The sequence below is a fragment of the Apiospora hydei genome, assembly GCF_038363865.1.
Source record: "Apiospora hydei strain CBS 114990 chromosome Unknown utg000004l_segment0_segment0, whole genome shotgun sequence".
Lineage (NCBI taxonomy): Eukaryota > Fungi > Ascomycota > Sordariomycetes > Amphisphaeriales > Apiosporaceae > Apiospora > Apiospora hydei.
The window spans coordinates 654995-681192 of NW_027117363.1; the positions used below are offsets into that span (position 1 = coordinate 654995).

Genomic DNA, 26198 nt, shown 5'->3' on the forward strand with positions numbered 1-26198 from the left:
GCCTTTACCCTTTGCAAGGGCCCTTTTATATTGATAATTATTCGAAGGAGAAAGTGTCAGTATCAAGGTGGACACATGAATCAATTCGAGCCCCTTTGTGTGCTTGCGCGAGTTTTGCCATTATCCAATCTGTCTTCTATCCAACGGCAATAACGGACGCCGTAACCCTCCTGAGCCCCTTCTGTCCTGCTTGTATAATAAGGAGAGGCCCGGATAATATCATCCCGTCAGGCAGGGCCGAAGCGTAAGGAGCCGAGGCTGTACAACTCACAGGACAAGGATACCGGAGTCTCAGAGTACCTCCTTCTCGGCGGTACCCACAATCTAGCAGGCTAGCATATCGATATGGCTGGACGGGTGGAATGCCGACATTCACCCCTTCAAATCCCGGTCCCCGCGAGCTCTTAGGCATGAGAGTATTAGTGCGAAGCAGCCCCCAGCGCACCGACTACTACGATGCTTCCCTTACTTGGGTGAGGTTTCCGGCTGTGTTGAAAGAGTCGCGAAAAAGGATCCGGTATCGGGAAAGGTATCGATCAGAAACCTTTGCGTTTCATTCCATACCCGTTCTCGCAGCTCCAACCCAAGCTCTCTGTTAACAGTGAATGGTCAGTATAACACGAACAATCAGGAATTGCCGGGGGCTTACCGATCCATGTATTCGGGGTATCTGTAGAGCCACGTGGTCAGTCAGCTACTTATGTGTGTCTTTCCATCCCCTTTGCGGGTTCTCAAGACCCGGAGGGGGGAAAAGGTGCGAAAGGAAAACTCACGGTACGACGTCGTAGTCCACCATCAGCTTCCCGTGTGACCCGGTCACGGGCAAGCACGAGTTGACGACGGCGCGCGCGCTCATCTCGACGGGCCGGCCGGCCCACAGCAGGAAGATCTTGGAGAAGATGCTGAACTTGCTGAGGGGCGAGGGGCAGATGCCCGGGTCGACCGAGTGGATCTGGACGGCCCGGTCGCCGGCGCCGGGGGCAGGCGCGCGCACAGGTCCCGGAGCCAGCACGTCTGCAGGATCTTGGCGTAGCCGTACTGGTTGCGCCTCTCGGTCGCCGTCGCGTCGGCCCGGTTCAGGTGGCCCAGATACGACTCCGCGGGCGTCGCCGGCAGCTTCAGGAACGGCGACGTCGACCGGATGGACAGGCTGCTGACGTTGCTGAGCACCACCGGCGGCAAGCCTGTCGGATCCTCGGCGTGGGCGAGGAGCTTGGGCAGGATGAGAGCGAATAGCAGCGCGGCAGACAGGTGCACCAGCTGCAGGGCTGGATAGTTGAAGCAAGGGATAATGGTCAGTATTGCTTGCGGTTAGAGGCTGAAGGGAGAGAGATGACGGTCAGTCCGCTTACTTTCTTCCCAACCGTCCTTGGTCATCTTGGTCTCCTCATTCATAATGGCAGATCCCATGACAATGGCGTCGATGCGACCGTAGTCGTTAATCATCGCCGCGAACTTCTTAACGCTCTCGAAGGAGAAGAGGTCAATTTCCCACGTCTTGAAGTCGACGTCGGCATGTTTCGGCCTTAGAGTATCCGCCAGAGCCTCGCCCTTCTTGACGTTGCGGACGCCGAAGATGAGGGTGTCGATCTTGAGATTGGACAAGATGCGGGCGGCATCCGAAAGGATGACGCCGGTAGCCCCGACCAGCAGCACGGTTTTGCCCTCGTAGGCGGCCGGGGTTGGAGGCGCCAATTTGGACTTGGCTTGCCGGCGCCAAGCCTTTAATGGGTAGGCCTCGGACGTGGGCACCTTTGCTGGCGGCATATTATAATAGGTGATATATACTAGTGATATAGCCAGTTTAGAAAAGCGACGATGACAAAGGGGGATGAATGCATTTGACGGGTGGGAGCGAGGGGAGATTAAACTCTCCCCCGACAATGTGTTGGTTGTTTACCTGCTGACTGTACCACATCTCCCCACCCATGACCTGCATTGTCCAAGTAGTTTTGGGAAGGGATGCCTGCTTCTTACGCCCCGGTCTAGCCCTTTTCCCACCCTGCGGCCTGCTGCATGTCGAGCTGGGATGAGGCCGGGCGGGCCGGGAAGTTGATCAGTCAGGCTCTGGTAGGATTCCTGAACGACATTACTCGTTATATGCTCGGGCCAACTTTTAGTGGCGTCGCAGTGAAGTACAAGATGAACCTAATTAAAGGCCTGCATTCCCCCAAAACCCGGCTACTTGCCCTGATTGGACCAATTAGGCACATGCGTCCACTGAGAACTGATTGGCCAAGCCACTGTAACTGCCTGGCGTTCGACTACCGGCAACTGTATTTCTGCCAAGTACTTTTGGATCAATACACGACGATCGCCAACTTTGTCTTGCTTCAGCCATTTGGCTGACGAGTGGGTCGTCATAACGGCGACTGTCTATTGACATGTACATTGGCAAATTGGCTATATTGAGTTAGTACCAGCCCGATTTAGGCAAGTAAGAAGTCCGTACATCGTAAGACCTGCAGCTTTGGGGGCGGCGAGCTAACATCAACACGCGAAGATAAGGAGGCACGCCAGATGCATGTAAGCCGCCACCAACCCCCGCTGCTTACACGACTTTTCACCGGAAAAGGAACTCTGTCTCGAAGGGGAACTGTCCGCCATGCCGTGGAACTTTCCCAATCCGACTTCCCCTCCCACTTCAACTTCCTCAACCTTCCTGTGCGTCTTCGTCTGCATCATATATATATACACTACTAGATAGGAAAATCACCACAACATGGCTTCACTGTCTCTTCAAAACACAACTGTGCTCGTGACCGGCGCCGCCGGTGGTCTGGGCAAGGCCATCGCCGCGGCATACCTCGACGCGGGCGCCAACGTGGCCATCTGCGACATCCACGAGGCCCGCCTGGCCGAGACGCGCGCGCAGTTCGAGGGGACGGGCCGCTTCCTAGCGCTGAAGACGGACATCACCTCGGAAGAAGCCGTGGAACATCTGGTCGCCGAGACGGTCTCCCGGTACGGCCGCCTCGACATCCTCGTGAACAACGCGGGCATGATGGACGGCTTCGACCCCGTCGGCGACCTGTCCAAAGCCAACTGGGACAAGGTCCTCGGCGTCAACCTGACAGGCTCCTTCCTCTGCATGAAGCACGCCGTGCGCGCCTTCCAAGCACAGCAGCAGTCCAAGATAGCAGGCTCGGACTCCGACTCTGGCAAGTTCAAAGGCCTGGTCATCCAGATCGGCGGCAACGCGTCCACCATGGGCCACCAGTCCGGTGCCGCCTACACCGTATCCAAGCACGGCGTCGCGGCCCTGGTGAAGAACACGGCGGCCTTCTACGGGGACGAGGGCATCTACACCGTGGCGCTGATGCTGGGTGTCATGCAGACCAACATCAGCGAAGGGATCGGGGCGCTGGGCGGGTTCAACCAGGCGGCATTTGCCAGGTCGTCGTCGGCGACCTCCTCCGGCGAAAATGTTACGGATACGGCGTATGTGGCTAGGTACTGCGTGTTTTTGGCGGACCCGCGGATCGCGGCGGGGGTTAATGGGAGTTCTATTACTTTCAACAAGAACTGGCCGAGGCAGTGAGGTAGATTTGGATACATAGAAGTCATTATTGGTTACTTTCAAGCAATATCAAGGCGTTTACTGACGACAAGCATAATTCTTGTCCTCTGCATGTGTCATTCTTGTGGAATAATCGTAATCAATATATAGAAGAGAAGTCCAGGTGTTGCCTTTCCAATACATTTGACACAATCATATTAAGCAGGTGCAAGAACAATTCTTAAATTTGCACGCAAATGTAAAACTCAGGCCCATTTTGAGATTTGGTTGGTGCCTTAGGTAGCTGTGTCTATATTATCAAGATTAAAAATACAATTTAGGGTGTTGATGTGATGAGATTGTAAGGAAATGGTAGATGCTGCCCATTCCTCTTTTCTCTTTTCATCTTTTCACCTTGCACTTTGGGCATCCAACAATCCCTTCCTGCCATTCCCCAAGCCCACAATCTCTACTTTTTATAGATTATTCTTCCTTTCACCACACAATTTTTTATGTCCAAGCCATCCATCTTTCCTCCCACTTTCCAGCACCTACCTGGTCCGAAGTGAGCATTCTCCTCATCCCATCAACAGGGAATCTCGGGCATCCTGGTTCATCACCTTCGATCATGGACTCCGTCGAGAGATTGTTTCGGGCTTTCCCGAACCCCGAATCCGACGAAGCAGCTACTCGTGAACTTGGAGGTTCTGACGGAAGGTTCAGAAAGTTCACCGTCCGCCTAGAGAATTTCCTCCAGACCACCTCAAACGACCCGGATCATGCCTTCCTCAAGAAGCACGCACAGGTCGCTGTCTTTGGCGACTACTGCCAGGATCCCCAGTACTTCCGCTCCAAGATCCTCCAGCTAGCCCTCTCCAAGACCGAGATACCCAACGACGGCTCAGCCAAGTCGAACCAGCTGCGTTACCATCGATGGATTGGCCAGGGTCGCAAGGACTCCGACCGTCCTTTCCTGCCCATCCCAAGTGCCAGCCAAGGCAGTTCGTCCTTGGCCCACCTCCCCGCCCATCTCATGAACACCCAGACTTGCGCTACTTGTGGCAGTGGCGATGCATTTGCTTGCACGGGATGTTTGGTCACCCTCGACCCAGGACACGCCATCTTCAAAACCGTGTACTGCAGCAAGGAGTGCCAGGCTGCCCACTGGCCCCAGCACAAGACATCATGCGCGGCGCGCAAAATGATCGGACGCGCCGCCTTTCTGCTCCGAGACCTTTTCGTCTTGTTCCAGGACGTGAACTATTGCAGCAACATGGCGCAGTTTCGCGAGAAAGATGGCGTCATGTACGTCTTCCACAAGGGTCACGACGAGCAGGCATTCCGAGGCACTCCATTGATTAGAGCGTTCCCCCGCGGTCTGACGCCTGCCGAGGACGATTACTACGCTTGTGTTACGGTCGGAAGAAGCGGTGATAGCCTCAATGAACTCAAGCCTGTCATCGAGTTCTTCTTGAAAGGTGGGTAGTTTCGGTTACTTGTGGCAGTGGTATGGATGGAAACTGACTTTTAGCAACATTCTGCCCTCAGATCGAAGAAATCCAGGTCGATCCTCGCAACGTTCACCGTCCTATGGTCGAGATCATAGAGCAGGCTACGCAGTACTCCATGCTGAAGACTCAATTCATGTTGCGAGTGCGTCTCCGTTCGGGTGAGGAGGTAGCCATTGATCTCGCGGGCACCCAGTTCGGCTGGCAAGAGCCAGTCGGCCCTTGGGCGGCTTGGGAGACCCAGCGCGTCTACGGCCAGGTCCAGTCAAGTCCTATTGGATTTTCCAGCGCCCAGTTTCAGCAGAAGCTCGAAGATCCCACGCGCACAGCTCCGTGGCACAAGAAGGTTACCAGATTCCGGCAAGGACAGACAAAAAGAATGCTCGGCGCCATCGTGGACACAATTAAGAAGCAGCAGCCGGGCACAGACTTGTCTATTGCAAAGTTCTTGAAGCTACGCGACTACAAGTCTCCCGCGGATGAGGTCCTGAGAGCCGCCCGACAAGCTTTGGAGGCCGGCGTCGCCGAAATTGAGGCATCGAAAGTGATGCGCTTGTACTGGAGCGCCACGCAGATGGGTCTACAGTACCAAGCCACGGATACGAAGGAGCAAGCCAAGCATGTTCCGGAGAAGGTGTAGCTGAGTAAGGAAGAGTACGAGAGAAACAAGCACGATGTCAAACTGCTGCAGACTATCTGGACACGGCGGTTCCAGCAGAAGGGTGTGGATGCGGCGGGTAGAAAGTACGGTGTCCTCCTTTGCGGATGGGCTTAGCCAGCCGGAAGGATAGATGTGCAGCCGCTACTGCGACAGATTATCTAGTGGCAGCGATGCATTTTCTACTGGACGGGAAACATGGGTCCTGCGAGTACAGTCATGCAGGCGTTGATTGATCTGAGAGAAAAGTGATTGGGTGATTCTTGAGCCACCTGCAGCTTGGGTCAGTCTTGGACGTGGCCAGGAAGCAGGATGAATCCGTTAGCAAGTCCAGGCAATCGATTGACAGAACTAGCTAGATAGATCAATTGGCTGAGCTCAACAGTGACATAATTTCCCCTGCGAACAGATGGGCTCTCCGAACGTATCCCGCTACGTGAGATGTATGTGGTTCTATTGCACGTGTACGAAGACCCCCAATCTTCGAAAAGTGTGACAAGATGTGTCATTGATGCTCCGCTCTTGACATGCCGCTGGGAGCTCGGGCATGTGGTCAAAACAAGGCTGCTCCGTGACAGGGCCCGGGGACGGTCGGTCGTGGATAAAGTTGCCGATCCACGCGAACATAAGCAAAGTTCACTGACGTTTCTGGGGCGTCGCGTTGGTGGGATCCGGGAGTTAAAGCACGACATGAGTCCGCCCGGGTCCGCAAACAGGTCCAGGGACTGGATTACATCAGCAGAACGGCCAATGGTGCTTGTCCTAATAAAATTATGTTGGGCTACTCTGTCTATCTCTGTCGCGAAGCATCCAGGCGCCATTGGCAACCTGTAAGAGATACCCACTCACGCCCACTACAAGTTCACGATTGGTGCATCCGTCATGCCATGTGTGCTTGCTGATTGGTGCAGCGTCAATCGTACCTGTCCGTTTCGTATAACTTCGCCAGAGATGCATGGTCTCCACAATGCCAATTGCCGGGGTACAAAACTCCAACAAAACCAGCAGCACCCCGACTCTACCACGATGGCTCTCTTGTGTTACCAATCGTCATCATCATTGGCTCACTATTCCACTGCATATGCAACATGCCTGCACTACTGATGACGGTCGTCGGGGGCCTCGTCGCCTTAGGCGTGTTCGTGGCGATGCACCGCGTCTATCTCTCCCCTCTTCGTCACATTCCCGGTCCAGCTCCTGCCGCTGTCACGCGGTTCTGGTACGTGTGGAGGTTGCTCAAGGGTAAAATCAACTTGGATATCTTGGCTGCTCACGATCGATACGGTATGCACCCTCAAACCCTCGAATCATGTCAATGTGACTAACCGTCGACTCAGGTCATTTCGTCCGCATCGCTCCTAACGAAGTCAGCGTCGGTCACCCAGATGGCCCCAAGAAGATCTTGCTGGCTACGCTCCACAAGGCAGAGTGGTACAAGATCGCCACGTTCCCAGTATGACCCCTTCGCGCGATTTCGGCTGGCTATCGCACGTCTAACCTGGTACTGATGCCTCCATTCAGGATGGGAGGTTCTTCAACACCTTCGCCGAAACCAACCCCAAGACCAAAATGGAACTCACGCGGCACATCGCCCCCGGCTACACCATGACCAACCTCCTACAAGCCGAGCAGGCCATCGACTCCAACATCGTTCTTCTCCTAGACTGGCTGGACCGCTTCGCCGAGTGCGGTGACCCCATCAAGCTGGGCGGCTACTTGCGGTATGCCACGAACGATATCGTCGGAGACGTCCTCTTCTCCCGCCCCTTCGGCTTCCTGAAGAAGGGCGCCGACATCGACGGCTGTCTGGCCAACAACGAAGTCCAGATCGCCTACGTGTCGGTCATGGGGTTCTTCCGCTGGGTGCACGTCTTGCTCTTGGCGAATCCGGTCGTGACTTGGCTTGGCATGTACGTCCTAATTCCTATTGTTGTGCCCTTTCCGGGACATGGCGAGCGCCACCTAATTACGGCCCACTGGGCTCAAAACCCTACTAACGAGTGAGATACAAATAACAGCGTCCCCTGGGGCCACACCCTCAACACTGCGAAGAAGGCTCTCCAGGACCGCCAAAAGAACCCCGACGGCCGCTACGACGTATCCGCGCACTGGTTCCGCATGCTCAACGAGAACCCCGGCCGCATGCAGCGCCACGAGATCGACTCGGCGGCCTTCAACGCCATCTCGGCCGCCACCGACACCGTGGCCGCGACCATCCAGGCCTTCATGTACTACCTCATGCGGCACCCGGAGTGCCGGACACGCGTACAGGCGGAGATTGCTGACGCGGGGCTCCAGGACCGGGTCGTCTCTTACGCGGATGCGCAGGGGTTGCGGTTCTTGCAGGCTTGTGTTAAGGAGTCGTTGCGGCTGTTTGGTCCGGTTACGAGTATGTGAAACGGGTTTGGCTGAGTTTATACGTACATGGCTGACTCGTCTACAGTGGGATTTCCGCGGGTGGCTCCGAAAGGGGGCATTGCCATTGGAGACCAGACGTTTCCTGAGGGCACGATTCTTTCTGTTCACCCATGGGTCGTACATCTCTCCAAGGAGATTTGGTAAGTCGAACCGCATCCTCCGGCATATGCGTGGCAAACCTGCCCTTCCAGTTGGATTAGGGAATGATTTAAACTTGGCTAACGTGCTGTTCAACACAGGGGCGAGGATGCACGAGAGTTCAACCCGGACCGCTGGATGGGCGACGACGTGGCCCGGCTCGAGAAGCATTTCATCCCATTCAGCCTGGGCTACGGGTCCTGTCCTGGTCAGAACCTGGGCCGGATCGAATTGTCCAAGATCTGCGCGACGCTGGCACGCAGCTACGATTTCCGCCAGGTGGATCCGGAGCAACAGATGCGGTACGAGGCGTACTTTGGCTTGACCGCACACATGCCAGCTTGCTATGTGAAGAGACAAAATATGGGAGTGTGACTACCTCTCCGCTTTGAACTTTAAGCTCTAGATGACTTGAAACGGGAGGGGTTGGTAGATACGAATACAAGGGGAGATACTAGTGGGATTTGACGGCACAGTTATCTTGTACTGGCGCAGCGAAGCAAATCTGCTTTTATGGGAGTATCAAGTCTACACCTCATATTACGTCTATTTTTGAAACTATTGCCCATCTGTAACTGTTATCCCTTTCTTAAATGGCCCCGGGCTGTCCCCTATTACCCCCGCATGTCCTTGCGATACGCCAACCGTTCAATCTCGTCCCGCAACCCTTCGTTCTCGCCCCGCAGCCGCTCGATCACGGTTTTGGTCTTATCGATCTCATCCTTGACCGATCGGATGAGATCTCTCTGCAGCCGCGGAACCGTAGCCTGCCATTCCTGATAGGTGGCGATGTCGGACTCCAGAGACGCAATGAGCTTCTCCGTCGAGGCGTGATCCCGCTCGGCCGTCTCGAGGCCAGACGGCTCGTCGTACGGTGCGTCGAGATCGACCTCGACGCCCGGGAACAGGCGCTCCACGTCCGCTTTGGCGGCCTCGACAGCTTTCACGAGATTCGCGGCCTCCTTTTCCCCTTGGCGCCTCTCTGCCCGGATCCAACGCACCGTCGCTTTGTTCATAACCATAGCCTGGTTATTCGTCCCCAGGGCCCCTTGCCGATCCTTGAGCCGACGCATCAGAACGCGACACTCCTTTATCCGCACATCACCGCCGCCGCTAGGCCCTTGGTCTCGCCTGGCCATGTCCGCCTCTACCTCCTCCATCTCCATCAGGCTGCGTTGCAGCTCCAAGGAAGCCCGCAGGGCGTCGAACTTGCCCCGCCACTTGCCCTTGGTGCTCTTCGACGTGGCGGTCGCCTTCTCATAGTGCTTGAGCTGCTCGCGACAGCGATCCACGTCCTCCTGGGCCTCTTCCAGCTTCCTGGCTGGCTCGCCCTGGTCGTCCCGGACGCGCGCGACCGCCCACCGCCGCAGGCGCCCGACCTCGAACGCGTCGCCGTCGAAGTGGTCCGGCCAGCCGTGCCGGGCGTAGAGCTCCGTGAGCGTCGTGTCGAAGCCGTCGCCGTCGGACCAGTCCGGGTTGCCGGGGAAGGGGACGCGGTGGGCCCGGAACCACGCGTTGATATCGCGCAGCACCTCGGCGGCGGCGCGGGCGGGCATGCGGCTGATGTCGTTGGGGACAACAACAAAATCGCCGCCGTCCTCGCTGTCCATGTCGTCGTCGTCGTCGTACTCGTCCTCGAACGGGCTGTCCTCCCGCTCCGCAGCATCACGGAGCGCTGGGTCTTCGTTCTTCCAGCTTCCCTGGTCGATCGTCCAGATCCGGTCCTCCTTGGCATCGTAGATGATGACCTGCTGGCGCTCGCACAGGACCGAGAGCGGCGTGAACCAGGGCCGCATGTAGGGGCCCTTGGGGTCCGAGAAGTCGTTGCCCTCAGGACTCAGGAAGAACGGGTCGCGGCCTTGCTGCACCTGCTCTTTGTCGAGATGGTTGAGCCAGGTCCCGCCCATGTAGAACTCCCTCTGCCCTGCCTCGACCTCGTCCACGTACGGGAGGATGCTGTAGAGGTAGATGACGGTTGGGTCCAGCTTCAGGGACTGATACAATGGCATTAGGTGGGTTATGTCATGCGGACCCGGCTTGATGGCTGCGGCGTCAATGTAGCGCATCTCGGCGCGGGTCTGGTAGATGTCCAGCATCAGATCGGCCACGCGCTGCAGCCGCGCCTTGGTTGCTTCGTCCAATGATGAGATGCCCATTGTTTGTATCGAAGTATTGCGATGTTGCGGCGCGCACCAAGCAATGATCCATGGAAGTGAGATAGAGACGCGTCAATGAGACCCTTGTCCGAAGCCCCACCTAGGCTTATGTTGGTGTCTGCCTAGACATTGGAAGATGAGGACGTCTTGGCGTTGTACTTTGCGCCGTGCCGCCTCAAGTACACGGTAATGACTTGGATTGAAACCAGCTCGCTTCTGATCTAATCGCTATCACTATCACTGCTGTCACTGCTCGTGCTGCTCTCGCTGCTCTCGACTTTTTTCCTACTTCTGCAGTTTCCCCAATTTACCACGACTTCCATGGTACTATCGCTACTCACGCTTCCCGCGATACGCTCACTGTCCTTGCTTTTCGGCCTGTTCGTCTTCCCTTTGTTGTCCCCATCTACCCCTTTCCCCTTTGAATTTCCTGCCGAGGGCTGGCGGGCTTTCGCCGGAGTGACCGGTGCAGGCTTGCTGGTTTTTGTTGTCGTCGTTGTCGTTTTTGCCGTCTGGTCGGCTTCAATAAACCCACTGGTCAGTATGTCTAGAAGCAAGTGCCGCAGCCCCTGCAGATCTTGCAAAGGCTCTTGGGCCTCCGGCAGAGGGCCTTTGACCATGCCACGACTCCAGTGCGACTCCTTGTTGAACTTCAACCATGGCTTGCCCCCACTCAGGATGCCACGGTTCCAACTCTGAGGAGCGTTAGCAGAATTGTCTCTCGCGTCAAATACAATATACCGGCCGGGAAACTCGGCCAGCATCGTGTCTCTTATCCGATCCTTCCATGTTTCCAGGTAAGCCCGTTCATGCGTGTTGGCTTGCAAGTATCTCAGATTCCGCTTCTTGGATATGGCGGTGCGCTCTCCGTTGAGAGAGCGGGAGTCATCGAAATAGTCCTTGCTGTTCAGAAAGCACACCGATGGGTGTAGATTCATCTCGACACGGGGTTCTTTAGCCTTGTCCGAGAACGGGTAACGCGTGCCATCCCACAAGGACAAGCTGAGTCTGTGCAGAAGCTTCCAATAATGTCCCTCGGGTGATTCCTTCTTCCGGCCTATCCTTGATGTATTAGCAGCAGTTCATCGAGAGACCCAAGGCACGGACGAGGCCACAAACATTTGGTATACAACAGATCATGAAGACGCCACTGGACCGACGAGCCCCGTTGCCACCAATAGCGTTCCACCCGCAGCGGCGTCGCGAATTCCAGCAGCGTAGAGCTGTCAAAAGCCGCTTCGGTCACACCCTGGATCTTCGAAACCATCCACAGCAGGGCAAATGTGGACAAGCCGCAGTCACTGCTGTCGCCCACGATATCCGAATGGGTCCCATTGAAAGCGCATTGTCTCACGCTCGTGGTATAGCACTCTGAATCAGCCCAGAGCAATGGTTTCAACTGTACTCGCGTCTCGTGGAGAGCATAGGCCAGTAATGCATGTTCCACGTTTCGGGGGACGACATCGCGGACGAAGGCAAGATCTCTCTTCTTCCCAATAACTGGTTCGACGGGATCCCACTCGGCCAGCGCCTTGATCTTGGCGGGAACGAGCAAGCCCGCTCCCCGAAGTCCTTGGCACAGGGAATCCAGCTCTATCCAAGATTCTGGCTTGTTTAGAGAGTATCTTTGAGGCCTGTAGCCAGGATTCTGCCTCCAGAGCTGGTAGAGTGGTTCAAGAAGAACGAGGCCCTTGCCGCTCAACAGGCCGATGTCATTGAGGAACTTGGCCAGGCAGCGAATAGTGTGAGCCCCTTTCGAAGACCCGACCAGTACTATGTCGTCTACCCGAGAAGAGAAGTTGTAATTGTGGCAAAGAAAGTAATACGCATTCAGCATGTCTGAGTCCAACCCTAAGGCCTGTCAGCACTCACGAAAGAGTAAATTCGATGTCGATAGATGTTCGATTGGATAAGGATCAGTAGGTAACGTGTCAAACACTTACCCGTCCCAGTCAGTGCTGCAAACCAACTGCCTGGGGTGATTGGTGATTGGCTCCCTTTGCCATCCGAATAAAACACCAATTGCCGCACAAGCCCATACCAGCTCTCTGGATTCGGTGATGCACTGTTGTGGGTGGCAGCATCTAACTGACCCTTGGGTATCGAAGGCAAAGAGAATGGTTCCCTGCCGTACCGAGAAACCGCCCGGGACAGTTTTCCCACATTTGTCAAAGGTGAGACTGTGTCCGATGCATTCTTACACGTTCCGTCACAACAGACGAACAATCTTTTCTTTTCGAAGTTGACCGACAGATGATTGAGTAGATGTTGTCTTTCTTTGCTCATGGATGCCTCTTCGGCTCGGAAACTGGATTCGAGCGTCCTTGGATCGACAGCCGGACCCTGCGCTTGACTTGAAGTCGCCTGACTTGGGGCTGCCATGATGGCCGGGCTCAGCCGTTGGTCGCTTGCTCGTACTTTCTGCTATGTTGACTCGACTGCGAGATGCGACTGAGAATGAGATGATGGGCTCCAAAGGGGCATGAAGTAGGGACATGTGGAGCAGAGGCCTCCAACTGCCCAGCCATGTTCAATGCAGACTCTGCGCTCACTGCCGTGGTCGGCAGGCCTTGCGTTGCCGACAAGAACAAGGAGCTTCTCAATGCACTCTCCCCGCATCGAGGTTCCTTTGCTGCAGTGCTATATGCACTGACAGTGGACGGCATTGCGCTTCAGATGACTTCCGAGGTCTTGGAACCAATGGCTCTATCGGGCCGCATGAAAGGTCGCATTTGTGTTACGTGCTGACTAAATGACTTGTCGCATGCCAGCTCGCAGGCTGCAGTCTCCATTGGCACGCGTTTCCTTCCTCACACAACCCGGGCGGCGGAGATAATTTATCGCAGGCAGCGTTGGGCTCATTGTAATACCACATGTAGGTAAAGGTATGCAGAAACAGCAGCCTGATGCTACCTACCCCGCCTGATGATACTATTTCTGAACCCCCTTAGGAACAATTGGCTACGAGTCTTGTAGTATAAACAATCCTGGGTAAAGCCAGTAATAGAAAAGACAAGTTTTGGGTCTATTGATCTGTTTGCCATCCGGCCAGATAAAAACTTGGATGATGTTGCAAAGGGGTGGGGGCTTGGGGGCTTGGGGGCTTGGGGGCTTGGGGGCTGCTTGTACTTGTATAGCATGCCGATATCCACAATCCCCATGGGGTGAGGGTCGACCTGCATAGAACTCCGCATAGAACTCCACACAGTCACGAGCAGCATCCCAGAAGAGTCTGGCATTCCACTGAGACTTGCAGTTGCCACAATGGAGAAAGTCAAGAGCGAAATCAAGACACCATACGTAACTGGAGTTGAGCAAGTCGACACAGGAACCAAGACCAAACCACCGTTGATCGCCACTACCAACACGATTCGGCTCTTGGCAGTGTTCTCCGCAGCCACCCAAGAGTGAGTGTTGTAGTGATGATGACTACTGTACTGTGGCCTCCGTAAGCTGGTACGCCACAATGACCTCTTACCCCTTTGCGCCCCTTACGGCATCCAAACAAGAGCTCTTGTCGAATACCGTCACCAAGGGCTTGGGCAAGAGGACCAACTCTTTGCATTTGGTCACATAACACATTCCTCATGGAACGGTGTGGTTCTTCTCCATAGTGTGCATCGAGGCGTCCTTGAACATGGCCTCGGTGTTGTTTACCTTTGCTCTTCATACGGTCTTTGTTATCATTGAGGGTATATTATTATTACCTCACTCTTCACTGCAATGCTTGCCGACTCAAGGTAATAGTGACGAGAGTCCTGTCCTGCCACCCTTGTCAGCGGTTCGTCTGCAGCTTGATCGTCCCATCGCCATGATAGAGTCATGGATAGAGTCATTACTAGCTGCGTCGCTGTTACTCATGCTCTAATAGGTCTGTTGCCGTATAGAAATCATCAATGCCATACGTGGAGACTCTTATTCATACCAGCAGCTATCCCGTCACTAGACGGTTATCCCATTGCCAGCCTGCTATTCCGTCACTACTTCACATTATTTCCTCTAGTGAAATAAGCAAAGTCCAAGTGGGAGCAACCGATGGTTGGTCCAATGGCATAACAAGTCCCTAAAACACTAAATGAGGTACGTCGCAACACTCCAGTGGAATAACAGAACAATCCAGTGAGCGGATAAATAGACTAATCGAGTATGACGGTGTGTATCTAGTGAAATAATACTGCGTAATTCTATGGAACAACACACCGATCCGACGGTGTTAACATATCAACACAATGGAATGACGGAGCAGTCCCAACAATGTATCGAAGTCTCACTTGACTAATGGGCAATGCAACATCCCATGGAATAAGAGTGGGGGCAGTTGGATAATAGAGCAAGTCACTGGCAGGATATAGGGCGAATCGACGCAGGATGGAGCGAAACAAGGAAGCTTCATGTTCCTATGCTATGTCGTAGTTTACAGAATTACCAATCTCAAGTGCTAGGAAACGACTCGGTGAACTCAGATCCACATAACCCCTGTAACAGCATGAAAGTGTAGCTTGTACCCACAACAGCGCAGATCTTCAGCGCTCCTCGCCCCTTGCCAGCCAGCCACTTCGGCCTAACATAACTCATCGGCCGCTTATTTGGCCTTGGCGAGACCAACGGTGCCCTTACCGAGGTCGTAAATAGAGTACCATTTTCGGAGGAAAGCGTCACCCAGAATGGCGAGGGGACCGACCGGGGCAGGGAAATCCATACCCATGAAGGTTGAGATGCAGCTGCCCTGAACTTCCAGAATGTAATCGTTGGGGCCGATGGCGAAGTCATGGCCACTGAGCGTGAAGGTGATGTCAGGCAGAGAATCGCGAGCAGAGCAGTCAACAGTGTATTGGCCGTTGAAGCCCTTCTTGGCACCGATCTCCTTGTTGAGCAGATCGGCCATATCGGTAGGGAGGGCGATCAGGGAAGTGCCGGTGTCCAGAATGACACCAGTGTTCTCGAGCTCGGCAGTCTCCTTACCGAAAGAGATGGAGTCGAGGTCGACCTCCCAGTAGGCCTTGCGGCGGAGGGGAATCTCGGTGATCTTGCCGGTGTAGTGATCCTCGTCAACACCGCCGAAAACAACCTCGGAGTCATCCTCGCCGTTGTTGCTGGAGAGGTAGAAGGCGAAGACGGCATCGTCGATCAAGCCCTGGTTGATCATCTGGTAGAAGGGAGGGACGATGCCGTTGACAGAGAGCCTGTCGAAGCCCATGCCCAAGATACCGTCGAAACGGCCGAAGGCAAAGGCCAGGCCAGGCTCGCTAGTAGCCTCGGCAAAGTCCTGGTGCTTGATGGTCAGATCACCGATGGCCATGGTGTCCTGAGAGACAAAACCGCTCAGGCTGCCAGAGCCGTATCGGATCTCGAACTCGGTGCCATTCTGCTTGTACGTCGACGAAGAGGACGAGTCGTACTTGGAGTGGAGGTAGCAGGCAATGCTGCCGCACTGCTGGGAGGGGACCCAGAGGTTGGAGCTACCGGTGTCGAGGATGACCTTGAACTCTTGAGGGGGTGTACCGATGGTGATGTCGGAGAAGTCTGTTTCAATCGAGGGATTCATGTTAGCACGTGAGTCATGTAACGTCAAAGATTGGCTGCTTAGGATTAGGATCGAGCGCATAGGGGTTCGGACGTACACTGCGCGTTCATGAAGTTGCTGATGGGAACGGGGTGGTTCTTGTCCATGGCGTGCATGGAAGTGTCCTTGAACATGGCCTCGGCATGGCTCTCAGGTCTGCCGCCCATGTACTTCTGGCCAAGGCCTCGCATCTGCATATCGATCGGGATGGATTCCTGGAATCATTCTCAATCAGTACGTTGATGCGAAAGAGGTTGAGTGATCGCGCGTTGTGGACTTACCAGCTGATCCGCGAGAGGGATCTTCTGGAGCTTCATCTTGTGGACTGCGGCATCAGCCGAGCCGAGCAGCGCAGCTGCTGTGAGCAGAGCTCCCTTCATGATTTGGCTCGTTGATAAAACTTGAAAAGGGTGTCTGAGGGATGGAGATGCGATGTCAAAATGGCGGTTGTTGATGGAAAGGTGATGGAAGTTGTAGGATGGAAGGAGAGGAAGGAGGGAGCTTAGGTATGACGATTTGAAGGTGGGTGTTTCATGGGCGAGACAGAGCTAGCTGCGCCGATCCGAGCGAGATAAGCTTGGCCCAAGCTGGAGTGCGCAGGCAGCTACGCGCCACCACAGCAACGCGAAAGTGGGGAGGCCGGGGTAGCAGCACTCGACTCGGCCATCCCCAGAACACATTCAAGATAAGCAAGATGATACAAGAAGGATAGCCGAACTAATTTCAAGTATGCGAGAATATGATTAATTTTGTTACTAAATTTAGTAGTATAATGGCAGCTGCGGTAAGTGATTATACAGGTGCTACTGCAAGATAAACGGAATAGTTGTTGTACGGTTATTCCAGGCGATTGCACGACTGCATAATGGCAGGGCAATGGCAGTGGCAGGGCGACGGATTGCGCGGCCTCCAGCGCCTGCCATATTCGTCACTTGGTCCTACCCAATGCGGGCAAATTGGACGCACTAGCCACACATCGCCCTGGTTACTCCAGCCCGTCTACTGTTAGGCCACCGCCTAAGTGATCGGCCAATCATGATCCGATAGTCGGCTCAAGTGACGCAGCGCCAAGCCCAATAAAACCCCACTGTCAAGTAAGGTACCCGGCATCATCGAGTGGTCCGGCTTAGGTAAGTAATCTGGAGTAATCATTGAGTTGGTCCCAAGGGGATAACTGACGTATCCAGCTGCTGCCAGCTGCTGGCTACGTTCATGTGACTGTTCAAGTTGCATAAACGCAGTGGGGACCTGTTATTTTATGTAGTGTTACTCCGTACTTTCCCATGGAATAGCTTCCTGGTCGGATCGGATAGCATCAAGACTCCGTCGCTGGAACGAGAAAGCTGCTCCACGGAATAGCTGGCAACCTTTGGCCGATTGGCCGATTATTATGCAAGCCAAGAAAGCCGGATTATGCATTTCAAGACTATTTATTCATCTTGCGACAACATTGAACTGTTATGCGATGCTACTAGGTCCGCCGGCAGATCACATGCATGCACCTGAGTTGTGGACTTCGCATCCACCGACACCTCCCTCCATGGACACCGGGGTAAACACCGCCCATTTTCATCAGGAATTCGACGAACGCCAAAGTATTGTGTCTCTCATTCTGACTATCATACATCTTCCCTTTCCCCATTTCGCCACTCATCCGGTGTCTGTGCACCATGACTAGTGACTACGAAACACCGCCTTCAGTCAGGTAAGTCATCGTTGACCATCTGACGCTTTTGGGAAGCGGAACGCAGTCAAATCCCGCGACGCAGAAGAGTTGGACTCCCTATTTTCCTCGTGCTCTCCATCCTTCCCTTCATCTCCCATCTCGAAACTTGCTCTCGCCTTCGAGCCGTTGTTGTCGTTGGTTTCCGTGGCGGACTTGGATGTGGGGGAAGAGCGTGGAGAGGAGGATGAGTCGTCATCCGATGACGAAGAAGACGAAGACGACGTGTCCTCTTCGAAAACGCTCTGCTGCACGTAGCTTGGGCGGCGGTGGCGCCGGGAAGAGGTCTTGGTCAGATCATCGGTCCAAGGCACGGAGTAATGAAAGCCCGAGGCATTGCTGCCGTTGCTGCCATCGTATCGGCTGGACTGTAGACTCGCCGTCGCTGGTGTGTTGCATGGATCGAGGAACTCCGGGAAAGGCTCGTCTTCGTCGGTGAACCCGGCACGCCGGGGATGGAGCAGGATCCTGGGCGAGGTGGCTTCGGGCGTCGGTGCGAGCAGCCGGATCACGGGTGTCGCAGGCACGGGGACGGACTTCTTGCTCAGCTCGTCCGTGTAGCTCCGCGAGGGTGGGGGTGGGATGGGTAGAGGCGGCGAAAGGGGGGATGTCAGGTCAAGACCATAGTCCAGATCCCCGAGATCGCGGAAGGCCCTCGACTTCGGGTTCTGGCTTGTATGCGTTGGAGATGATGGGCAGGACATGATGACTGCTCGGACTTCAATCAAAGTCCATTGGTAGTTAAGGCTGCTGTTGATGTCCTGAGTGGTTGCAATGTTGCTACATACTTGCGACCAGTTAGAAAGGTATGACAGTTTTCCCAGTCTTATTGTTCTCCATTGTTGGCTGGTGAGCTGCCACCGGCTTTGGAGTGATGGATTCCACCCTCCGACATTGACCGGTACCCTTTGTTGTAAGCCATTGTCACCGCCCTCGATGCATGCAGTCAACGTGTTGAATGACAAAGATACCAAACACTCCCACCATATTTTCTTCAGAGCTATAGACTCTATGGGTTGATGCACCCCTTCTTGTTATGTATCCGATGAGGCACGTTATAATCTGCTCTTCAGATGCCCATGAGATTGTCGTGACATGCTGATTAGCCATCTGTGCGGTTGATACTCTGTCTACCTGTGATGTAAGCTTTAGACTTTCGAAATTGAGATCTTATTGATTTTTATAGAATTATTGCACAGTTCATTGGTCGCACATAACGAGGCTTGGATATAAATACTTTCGGGCTTATTCAATAGGAACAATTCTCTATTTTACCTTCTATTCTCATGTTTACCAGTATCTCTCTCACATCAATCTTCAATCTGGCATGCTAGTCCACGGTATCATCAAATACCGGGGACATGCACCTACCTTTACCTCTCTACCACTGGGTAGAGACTAAACTTTGGCCAGAGTGAGCCCGTTTAATCCTGCATCATGCCAGACAGCTCGGCAACTTTGCCGACGGCCCCGGGTAGCCGGTGCAGGGTGACACAACGGAGGATGTTGTTCAGATTAGCCTGAAGAGAATCTGGCGTGGTGATCTCGCCCCTGAACTCCCAGGTCGTCAGCACCAACTGGGGGGTGTTGTCAGGACGGAATCGGACTTCGGCCCGCATCTCGGTGCCGCAGTTCTCGCAGCCAATGATGGTGCCCTTGAGGGGTGCTTGCTGGCTGGGCTGGACGTGAAAGTCTTCCGGAAGCATACGGGCGGTGTTTCGCCAGAATTTCTGAGGAGAGCTGAACCACCGCCCCCGTCCATTGGTTTTGTCGGCACCATAGACCGTGCAGACCGGCTTGCCGGCCGGGTCGCTGTAGACCCACAGACGCGGCGCCAGCCGGTGACAGTAGCAGTTCAGCCAGCTGTGGATGTAGTCGAGCTCCGAATTGTCATCGTTCGGGCCGGGGCGGTATGCCGCCTTCAGCTCGAGAACGTGCTGCTGCCGCCAGAACAGGCCGTGTTGGTTGACATTGACCTGTTCCCAAACCTCGCCCCATGTGGTGTCGTCTGCAGATAGACTGAACCGAACCCGGTACCGATCCTCTCTGTCCTTCTCGGCGGCGGCGAAGAAGGAAGTATCCAGTCCTAGGCGGATATATTTGGCCATGGCATACAAGGCAGGCTGGATGTTCAAGAGGAAGTCGGGGCTTCTCATGGGGTGTCCTAGCCCCAGAGGTCCCACTGTTCGGACGCTCCGACACTTGTAAGCGTTCATGTCTTCGCCATCACCGTCGAAGGATGGGAGGCAGAACTGCGGGGAGTGCAGGCTGAGGCACTCGCGGCACGGCACCAGACGGGGGTTGGCCTCGGGCTCTAGGCGCTGGAGAAACTCCCAGGCGGCGTCTTGGTCCTTCCAGAAATCTTCAAAGTTGATGTTGCCAATTTTCTTCAGATCCTTGCAGGCGAACGCCATCGCGGCACCGTCTACCGGACCGCTGTGGTCGAAGACCAACTCCACCAGCTCCGGGGGCATGTCGCCGGCCCTGAAGGGCGCGTCGGGGTTTTGAGACTGGCCATTGCTGCCAGATCCAGAGGAGTTTCCTGAAGAAGCCATGTTGACGTTGTTGGTAAATGGGTGTGTAAAATGGTACTGTAAGTGTGTGTGGATAGGGGTGGATGTGATTTTCCTGAGAGGATGTCGAGTTCTGGACCAAGACCGGCCAGCTCAGTCCATTATATACTTGCAAGAAACGGCTCAACAATGGAGTTGGAAGGGAACATGGGGCTTAGTTGAAAACAATGATCAATCTCACTAGAATGGATTATGACTTGGGTAGAACAATGTGGTTGGTTTCCGACTTTATCACTTTGCTGTGAGATCTTTGGACTGTTAGCCAAGACGAAAGGTTTTGTTCAAAACCCCCTGATATTTCATTGAATATGGATGACTTGGATGCATAGAGTTGAAGGAGAATAGAGAGACTTTCATGCTGATCACATCACCCCTTTTGGCCCCTTCACATCCCTGGTTTTAAACCCCCTGGGTAGGTGGTGGTGGCAGGGCATTTCTTCTTCATTCATTGTTGAAGAAGTACTTGCATCGGAGCGCGTTGCTGATGACCTGGGAGCCTGCAATACGTCCACAATACTCACCGTAAACCCACGTTGTGTCTTGATAGGTGCCGGCGGTATTGTTCGTATTAGTCTGGACGTGGTTGCCGAAGCGCTTTCCTGTCCGTCACAAGGTGATATTCTCCTGTTTGGTACGAATACAGAAGGAACAGAAATGAGGTGAGGGAACCTCCGTGTGGGAACTTACCAATCACACAACTGTCCCTTAGTGATAAAAAACGTCCTGTCGAAGCAGTAATCATTTTAGACAAACTCGATACCACATAAGGGTTTTTCCGCCCCGGCAGAAGAGGAGGCCGGTTTTCGTCCTGTCGCAAAAGCTGTTCAGGTTGTTGGGTACGACGGAGGTCACTGGGAATCTATGCAGGGCTACGGAACGCTGCCGGCAAACGAACAGTTGTTACACTGTAAAGCTATGTCTGCTGTACATTTGATGTAGTATCAGTGACTTCAGACAACTCCGCGGGCTGTTCTTTCCTAGCATTTCCATTGTCCAACTCTGACACCTGTTTCCCTGCGACATTTCCGCTGTCCAACTTCGCTCTCACATTTCTGGTATCCAACTCTGCTCTGACGTTTCTACTATCCAGCTCTGATCTTGCGTTTCTGCTATCCAATTCAGCTCTCCATGCACCGCGGTACCACCGTTTCCATGTCGCAGTGTGAACAGCATCTAGCTCCGGTGCATGTCCATTCCCTGGCACTTTCCTGCTCCGCTTTCGAAGTACGAACCACATTATCAGAGTAGCCAATATTATCGCAAATGCCACGCCGATCACTATGCCAGCGATGGCCCCAGAAGACAAGCTAGTCGTTGCATGATCGGATGCTTGTACTGTATTATCTCCACCAGCTGATGCTGTTGCCGTGGGGCGTTGAAACCCAAACGACTCGATGGACTTCCGACTTGCAGATACATCCGACGGGAAGAGGCTTAGGTCGCGGTCCGCCCACAGGACAATGAAAGGCGAGTGAGATGCCGTACCCGTTGATACGCCAGTAAAAACATCCTTCGACTCGACCGAGAGTCCGTCAAGTACTTGAGTCGAAGAGGTTATGTTTCTAACGCAGTGTTTGTGATCATATGTAAACCCGCTGCATTGCGATTATTAGTCCTGGCCTGTTTCTAAATATTGATAATAACCAGGGACCTGAAACATCTAGTATTCTTCAACATACCTCTGGCAACATACTTCGGTATACGTGTCTCCGACAAAGTTATTCACATCCCAGACCGTCATGGGCGCTGGACAGACGCTGGGGGAATAATTGTTGGTACTCGGAGGCATGCATGATGAGTAAAGGCGGTCGGGGCTGCCGCTCCATATCGTGGAAGTATCGGAATGACTCAGTATCCAATAACGGCCAATGCAAGACGGATCAGGGACAAAACGGGTTATCGGTAGTGATGCAAGTGGAATAGCTGTAGTAGTGCTAGGTCCAGGTAGCGGCTTCTTAGTCGTTGCCGCTGTGAGGTTTTCAGTAGGAGCCGCTGTCGGTGTCGTTGGATCTGGCGTCTTTGCAGTAGGTTGCTGAGTCGGTGTCGTCGGTGCCGCTGGTGGCGCGTACGTTGGCAGGGCTGGAAACGCTGGAGTCTGTTGTTGCATTGCTCGCCGACATCGCCGTCGAGTGCCCATTGAAAGCTTCAGCTGTTAAGCTAGACTGAAGCTATAACCGGTAAAGGATTCGCTGGATGAACTATTTAAGGGCAAACTCATAGATGGAGCGAGAGGAGAAAAGGAGAAGCAAGCAGCTATCCGGAAGGAACACGAAAAAATGCAGGACTCATCCTCAATTTGCGCATACCGAGAATGGCTAATTGTACAACCCTCCCCTTCGATTGTGCAACCTACCATTAAGACTGGATAGACAACGCCTAATTCAGCGTCCATGTGAAGGCAATACAGTATTTACTGGGATAGCCTGTCTTACCTCATTTCAAATAAGTACCTATGGAACTACAACTAGAGCTGAGTTGGGTGAGATAGTATTGTCGAGTTCTGCCGACAGCCGTGGGTATTATAGGGCTACAATAGCTCTGGAAGGGATGTTAAAGTAACCTCAAAATACCAGATCGTAAGGTTAAAACGTGAGCTGTGCACTTGCAAAGGCATGTACTGCACACTAATAAAAGGAAGACGACTATTGTGAACAATTAGTCAAAGTAGTGCTTCTGCTAACAAGGCAACCAAATCTCCTCGTTTTTCAACTCCAACTCGGCATGTAAGACAGCCCAGGCAGTGTTGCAAACCATATATGAGTGTGCATGATGTCTTAGACGGTTTGGGACGAGGTCTCAATTTCGGGCTACTTGGAACCTCCCCGACTATTTAGGAGTTTTTTTCAATTTGAGTTCAACGGCGGCAGAAGTGGCAGGTACCCGCGAAACTTCCCACTTGGGCAGGACTTTATAACGCCACAGAACGGGTTGGCCCGTCTCAAGATCAAAATCAAAACGGTCTTCATCAGAACCATCGAGATACGAGGCGGCGGGTGCGATTATTGCGTTGTCAGATCTGTGTCATGCATCCTTACATGTAACGTTATGCACGGTAAGCAGCTTACGAGCACACTGAAAGATCCAACCTCGAACCGGTAAGCAATAGTCGCACAAGGTAAAACCGCATAGGTACACTGGGTAGCTTGCCAAACCAACTGGTGAATGCCTTTTCTCTGTACGCTCGGCGGGATCTTGTACTTTACGCACTTTGATGCAAACAACGACTGAAAGCTGTATCTACCTAGACGATGGATCCACCCCAACGATAGAAACCCTCTTCTAAGCATACACTCAACCTCTGTTACTCATGCTGGCCAATGACTACTTATTCTCGGGACAGGCAATCGACAGTGGGTGTGTTATCATTGCACGTGCTACAAGTCTGTCTGACTGGAGGTATTCTCAACCTTGTAATGATATGCCAGTAATGCAACCAGAATGACAGCGGTATGATTCGAATCTGACGAGAGATTGCCAGTGAGGAGAAACTCCATTGGTCTTTGGTATAACCCGCCTTTGGCAGATCTCAGCGGGGTGAGATGTTCGTGGGCTGACCGTAGTGCCGCTGGGTAGTGCGATTTCAGATCTTCCCGATATCTATCCACCGGTGGACTGGAGATGGTAAGGCTGATCATCAGTTTCCTGTTTTGGTGGCTATTCACGTTGATGCACTTGGCACCCCCGGACCGGGCTCTAGCATAGCAGCATACACGACCCTTTTCTATTTACATACTACATGTGTTGATATGATGGCTATAGAAGTGAGCCAGATGAGGAGCGAGATACAGTGTTATACTTTAGCAAATTTTGAAAACAACACCACAGTTAAGCCTAATGAGACGGATCGTCAATCTGAAGGCAGTCACGTGAACATCAAATAGGGGTCGTCGCTGCGCAGGGCCCCCATGACCAAACCCGCAATCCAGTTAGACGCTGGAGCGAATCAATTTCCCTCGTTTCCCTTGACACCGGGTCCGTCCGAACGCGGGCTGCTTGACACGAGTTTCAAGCAGGGATGACCCCGGCTTTTCCTGGCCCCGCCGTCGGCCCAGTTCCGCAATCGCTAGTTTCCTGAAGCTAGGCCGTAACAGGACGGTTTTGCCAGATTTGCCAGCACCACGGAAAAAATGTCTTTCTTCTTTCTTCCTTGGGTCTCAACACATTGGCCAATGATCAATGTCGAAAGGAAAAAGGGCCCTGTCTATTGGGGGGGGAAAGGAGTTAACATTATCTATATATTAATACACCAGTGTTGCTATTGCATGGTATCTAGAACCCGTCGCTTGTGGGAATTCGCCAATTCGTCATGTTCGTGTTGTGGTATTTGGAAGGCCGGTCTTTCTTTCTTTTTATTCTGCCGAGCTAGTCCGTTGAGTCTGTCACGTGGTCGGTTTCCCGTCAATTTATGAGTTGTCGCTGTACGGCGGCGGCGGGTTCGCTTGCGTCAAGCGGTTCGTCCCCAACGACTTCCGCCTCCTCGTCGCACCGCCCGGTGACTTCTCGTCGCCCACCGCATCGCCGTCGCTCTTGCTAGTAGAGTACGCTCCCTCCTCCTGGTGCTGCTGTCGTGACGGCGTCCGTGGTGGCGGTGGTTGTATGAGGTCGGCCGGTGTGCTGCCCTCCAACTCCACGGCAAACGACATCGCCGGCAGCTCCTGCACCTCTTCTCGCGCCTCGAGCTCCATCCGCGGCTGCGCGTCGGCGGGCGCCTCGTGGATGCTGGGCAGCATGTCGGCCTCCATCTCGCTGGTGGCGGGCGTGAGCGGGGACACGACGTAGCTCGACGTCGTGAGCCGCGAGTAGGCCGGCGTCGGGCGGTCGAGCAGCGGCGTCGGCTCTTCCCGGCTGGCCAGTCCGGCTGCGGAGTGGTCGAAGTGCGCCTCGCCGCCCTTGCGCAGGTCCGGGGTCGACGCGAGCTCGCGGTGGATCACTTGGTGCTTCCAGAAGTGCCGGCGCCAGACGAGCCAGGCCACGATGCCGAGCAGGATGAGGAACAGCAGCAGCGCGATGGCGATGGCCAGGATGATGTGGAACGGCATGTGCCCCGCGCCGTCGTCGTCCCCCGGGTTCGGTGTCGCCGTCGCCGTCGCCGTCGGCCCGGAGAAGGTCGAGCCGGGCATCGTCGGGTCCGTCTCGAGGATGCTCAGGTCCGACTCCTGCCAGCGTACCTGGATCAGGTAGGCCATGTTCCTCGACGTGTGCGTGACGTGCGACTCGACGTACGTCCGCGAGCTATGCGCCGCGGAGATGCAGCGGCTGTACGGCTTCTCCGGCTCGGTCTGGGGCCCCGTGTAGCAGGTGTAGCCCGTCGGGCAGCACATGCGCGCCGTCTCGCCTGCGAGCAGCGGGCCGCCGTAGAGCGGCGTGTCGCTCTCGACCGACGGCAGCGCCGTGGGTAGGGCGCAGCCTTCGGTGTAGCCGTCGGGGCAGATGCCCGGCGAGTACATGCCGGCCTTGTTGCCAAAGTACTGCATCCAGTTGTCCGGCATGCAGATGGACGAGGACAGGGCGGGCGTGCCGATCTCGGTCCAGCGGTCGGGGGCGCAGAACTCGGGCGTGTGGAAGACGGTCGTGAGGGGCCCGGCGCCGCGCGAGGTCGTCTTGGTCGGCGCGCTGCCGGGGTCTGTCGTCATGGTGGCCATGGTTCTTGGGGGTGGTTATCGGTGAGCGAATGAAATGAAGATCAGATAGGTAGGTAGTGTAGACCACACCGCCCGTGGGGGAGGTGTTGGCGGTGATCGATTTGCTCCGTCCACAGCGGGTTCTGTTATTTCGCGACGTGGAGTCTTTGGTGCTGGGGGAGGAAGTGGGAATCCAGGAGCCGGTAAACGACAGTGAAATGATAATCTGGCTACAAGGTCCAAAGTCTTGGCAGAGCCCGGGTATGGGATGGGAACCGGCCGAGCGGGACGGGGAAAAAGAGAGGGAAAAAAAAAGAAGAAGCGAAAATAAGGTGTTGTAG

The 26198-nt window shown here is 54.4% G+C and overlaps 12 protein-coding genes across 12 annotated transcripts; 4 read left to right on the forward strand and 8 right to left on the reverse strand.

The window, feature by feature from the left end:
• Positions 1–852: 852 nt before the first annotated feature.
• On the reverse strand, positions 853–1767 carry PG997_002713 (short-chain dehydrogenase; the record flags this gene model as incomplete). The annotated part of the gene is made up of 2 exons (XM_066807028.1): positions 853–1268; positions 1353–1767. 2 exons carry the CDS (start codon positions 1765–1767, stop codon positions 853–855), a joined length of 831 nt encoding a protein of 276 aa, XP_066670646.1.
• Positions 1768–2722: 955 nt separating this feature from the next.
• PG997_002714 (Short chain dehydrogenase) lies at positions 2723–3541 on the forward strand (the record flags this gene model as incomplete). The annotated part of the gene is made up of 1 exon (XM_066807029.1): positions 2723–3541. The coding sequence occupies one exon, from the start codon at positions 2723–2725 to the stop codon at positions 3539–3541; it is 819 nt and encodes a 272-aa protein (XP_066670647.1).
• A 586-nt stretch (positions 3542–4127) lies between these two features.
• On the forward strand, positions 4128–5647 carry PG997_002715 (uncharacterized protein; the record flags this gene model as incomplete). The annotated part of the gene is made up of 2 exons (XM_066807030.1): positions 4128–4977; positions 5031–5647. The coding sequence occupies 2 exons, from the start codon at positions 4128–4130 to the stop codon at positions 5645–5647; spliced, it is 1467 nt and encodes a 488-aa protein (XP_066670648.1).
• A 1106-nt stretch (positions 5648–6753) lies between these two features.
• Positions 6754–8596, forward strand: PG997_002716 (uncharacterized protein; the record flags this gene model as incomplete). Its single annotated transcript, XM_066807031.1, has 6 exons — positions 6754–6949; positions 7003–7118; positions 7187–7575; positions 7684–8054; positions 8109–8223; positions 8323–8596. 6 exons carry the CDS (start codon positions 6754–6756, stop codon positions 8594–8596), a joined length of 1461 nt encoding a protein of 486 aa, XP_066670649.1.
• Positions 8597–8835: 239 nt separating this feature from the next.
• PG997_002717 (uncharacterized protein) lies at positions 8836–10377 on the reverse strand (the record flags this gene model as incomplete). Its single annotated transcript, XM_066807032.1, has 1 exon — positions 8836–10377. One exon carries the CDS (start codon positions 10375–10377, stop codon positions 8836–8838), a length of 1542 nt encoding a protein of 513 aa, XP_066670650.1.
• Positions 10378–10598: 221 nt separating this feature from the next.
• Positions 10599–12759, reverse strand: PG997_002718 (uncharacterized protein; the record flags this gene model as incomplete). Its single annotated transcript, XM_066807033.1, has 3 exons — positions 10599–11434; positions 11497–12228; positions 12321–12759. The coding sequence occupies 3 exons, from the start codon at positions 12757–12759 to the stop codon at positions 10599–10601; spliced, it is 2007 nt and encodes a 668-aa protein (XP_066670651.1).
• Positions 12760–13641: 882 nt separating this feature from the next.
• Positions 13642–13954, forward strand: PG997_002719 (uncharacterized protein; the record flags this gene model as incomplete). Its single annotated transcript, XM_066807034.1, is given in 2 exon segments — positions 13642–13784; positions 13798–13954. 2 exon segments carry the CDS (start codon positions 13642–13644, stop codon positions 13952–13954), a joined length of 300 nt encoding a protein of 99 aa, XP_066670652.1.
• A 1005-nt stretch (positions 13955–14959) lies between these two features.
• Positions 14960–16320, reverse strand: PG997_002720 (uncharacterized protein; the record flags this gene model as incomplete). The annotated part of the gene is made up of 3 exons (XM_066807035.1): positions 14960–15900; positions 15999–16155; positions 16222–16320. 3 exons carry the CDS (start codon positions 16318–16320, stop codon positions 14960–14962), a joined length of 1197 nt encoding a protein of 398 aa, XP_066670653.1.
• Positions 16321–17650: 1330 nt separating this feature from the next.
• Positions 17651–18367, reverse strand: PG997_002721 (uncharacterized protein; the record flags this gene model as incomplete). The annotated part of the gene is made up of 1 exon (XM_066807036.1): positions 17651–18367. The coding sequence occupies one exon, from the start codon at positions 18365–18367 to the stop codon at positions 17651–17653; it is 717 nt and encodes a 238-aa protein (XP_066670654.1).
• A 720-nt stretch (positions 18368–19087) lies between these two features.
• On the reverse strand, positions 19088–20218 carry PG997_002722 (uncharacterized protein; the record flags this gene model as incomplete). The annotated part of the gene is made up of 1 exon (XM_066807037.1): positions 19088–20218. The coding sequence occupies one exon, from the start codon at positions 20216–20218 to the stop codon at positions 19088–19090; it is 1131 nt and encodes a 376-aa protein (XP_066670655.1).
• Positions 20219–21149: 931 nt separating this feature from the next.
• Positions 21150–22343, reverse strand: PG997_002723 (uncharacterized protein; the record flags this gene model as incomplete). The annotated part of the gene is made up of 2 exons (XM_066807038.1): positions 21150–21798; positions 21916–22343. 2 exons carry the CDS (start codon positions 22341–22343, stop codon positions 21150–21152), a joined length of 1077 nt encoding a protein of 358 aa, XP_066670656.1.
• A 2296-nt stretch (positions 22344–24639) lies between these two features.
• Positions 24640–25869, reverse strand: PG997_002724 (uncharacterized protein; the record flags this gene model as incomplete). Its single annotated transcript, XM_066807039.1, has 1 exon — positions 24640–25869. The coding sequence occupies one exon, from the start codon at positions 25867–25869 to the stop codon at positions 24640–24642; it is 1230 nt and encodes a 409-aa protein (XP_066670657.1).
• Between the last annotated feature and the right edge of the window lie 329 nt (positions 25870–26198).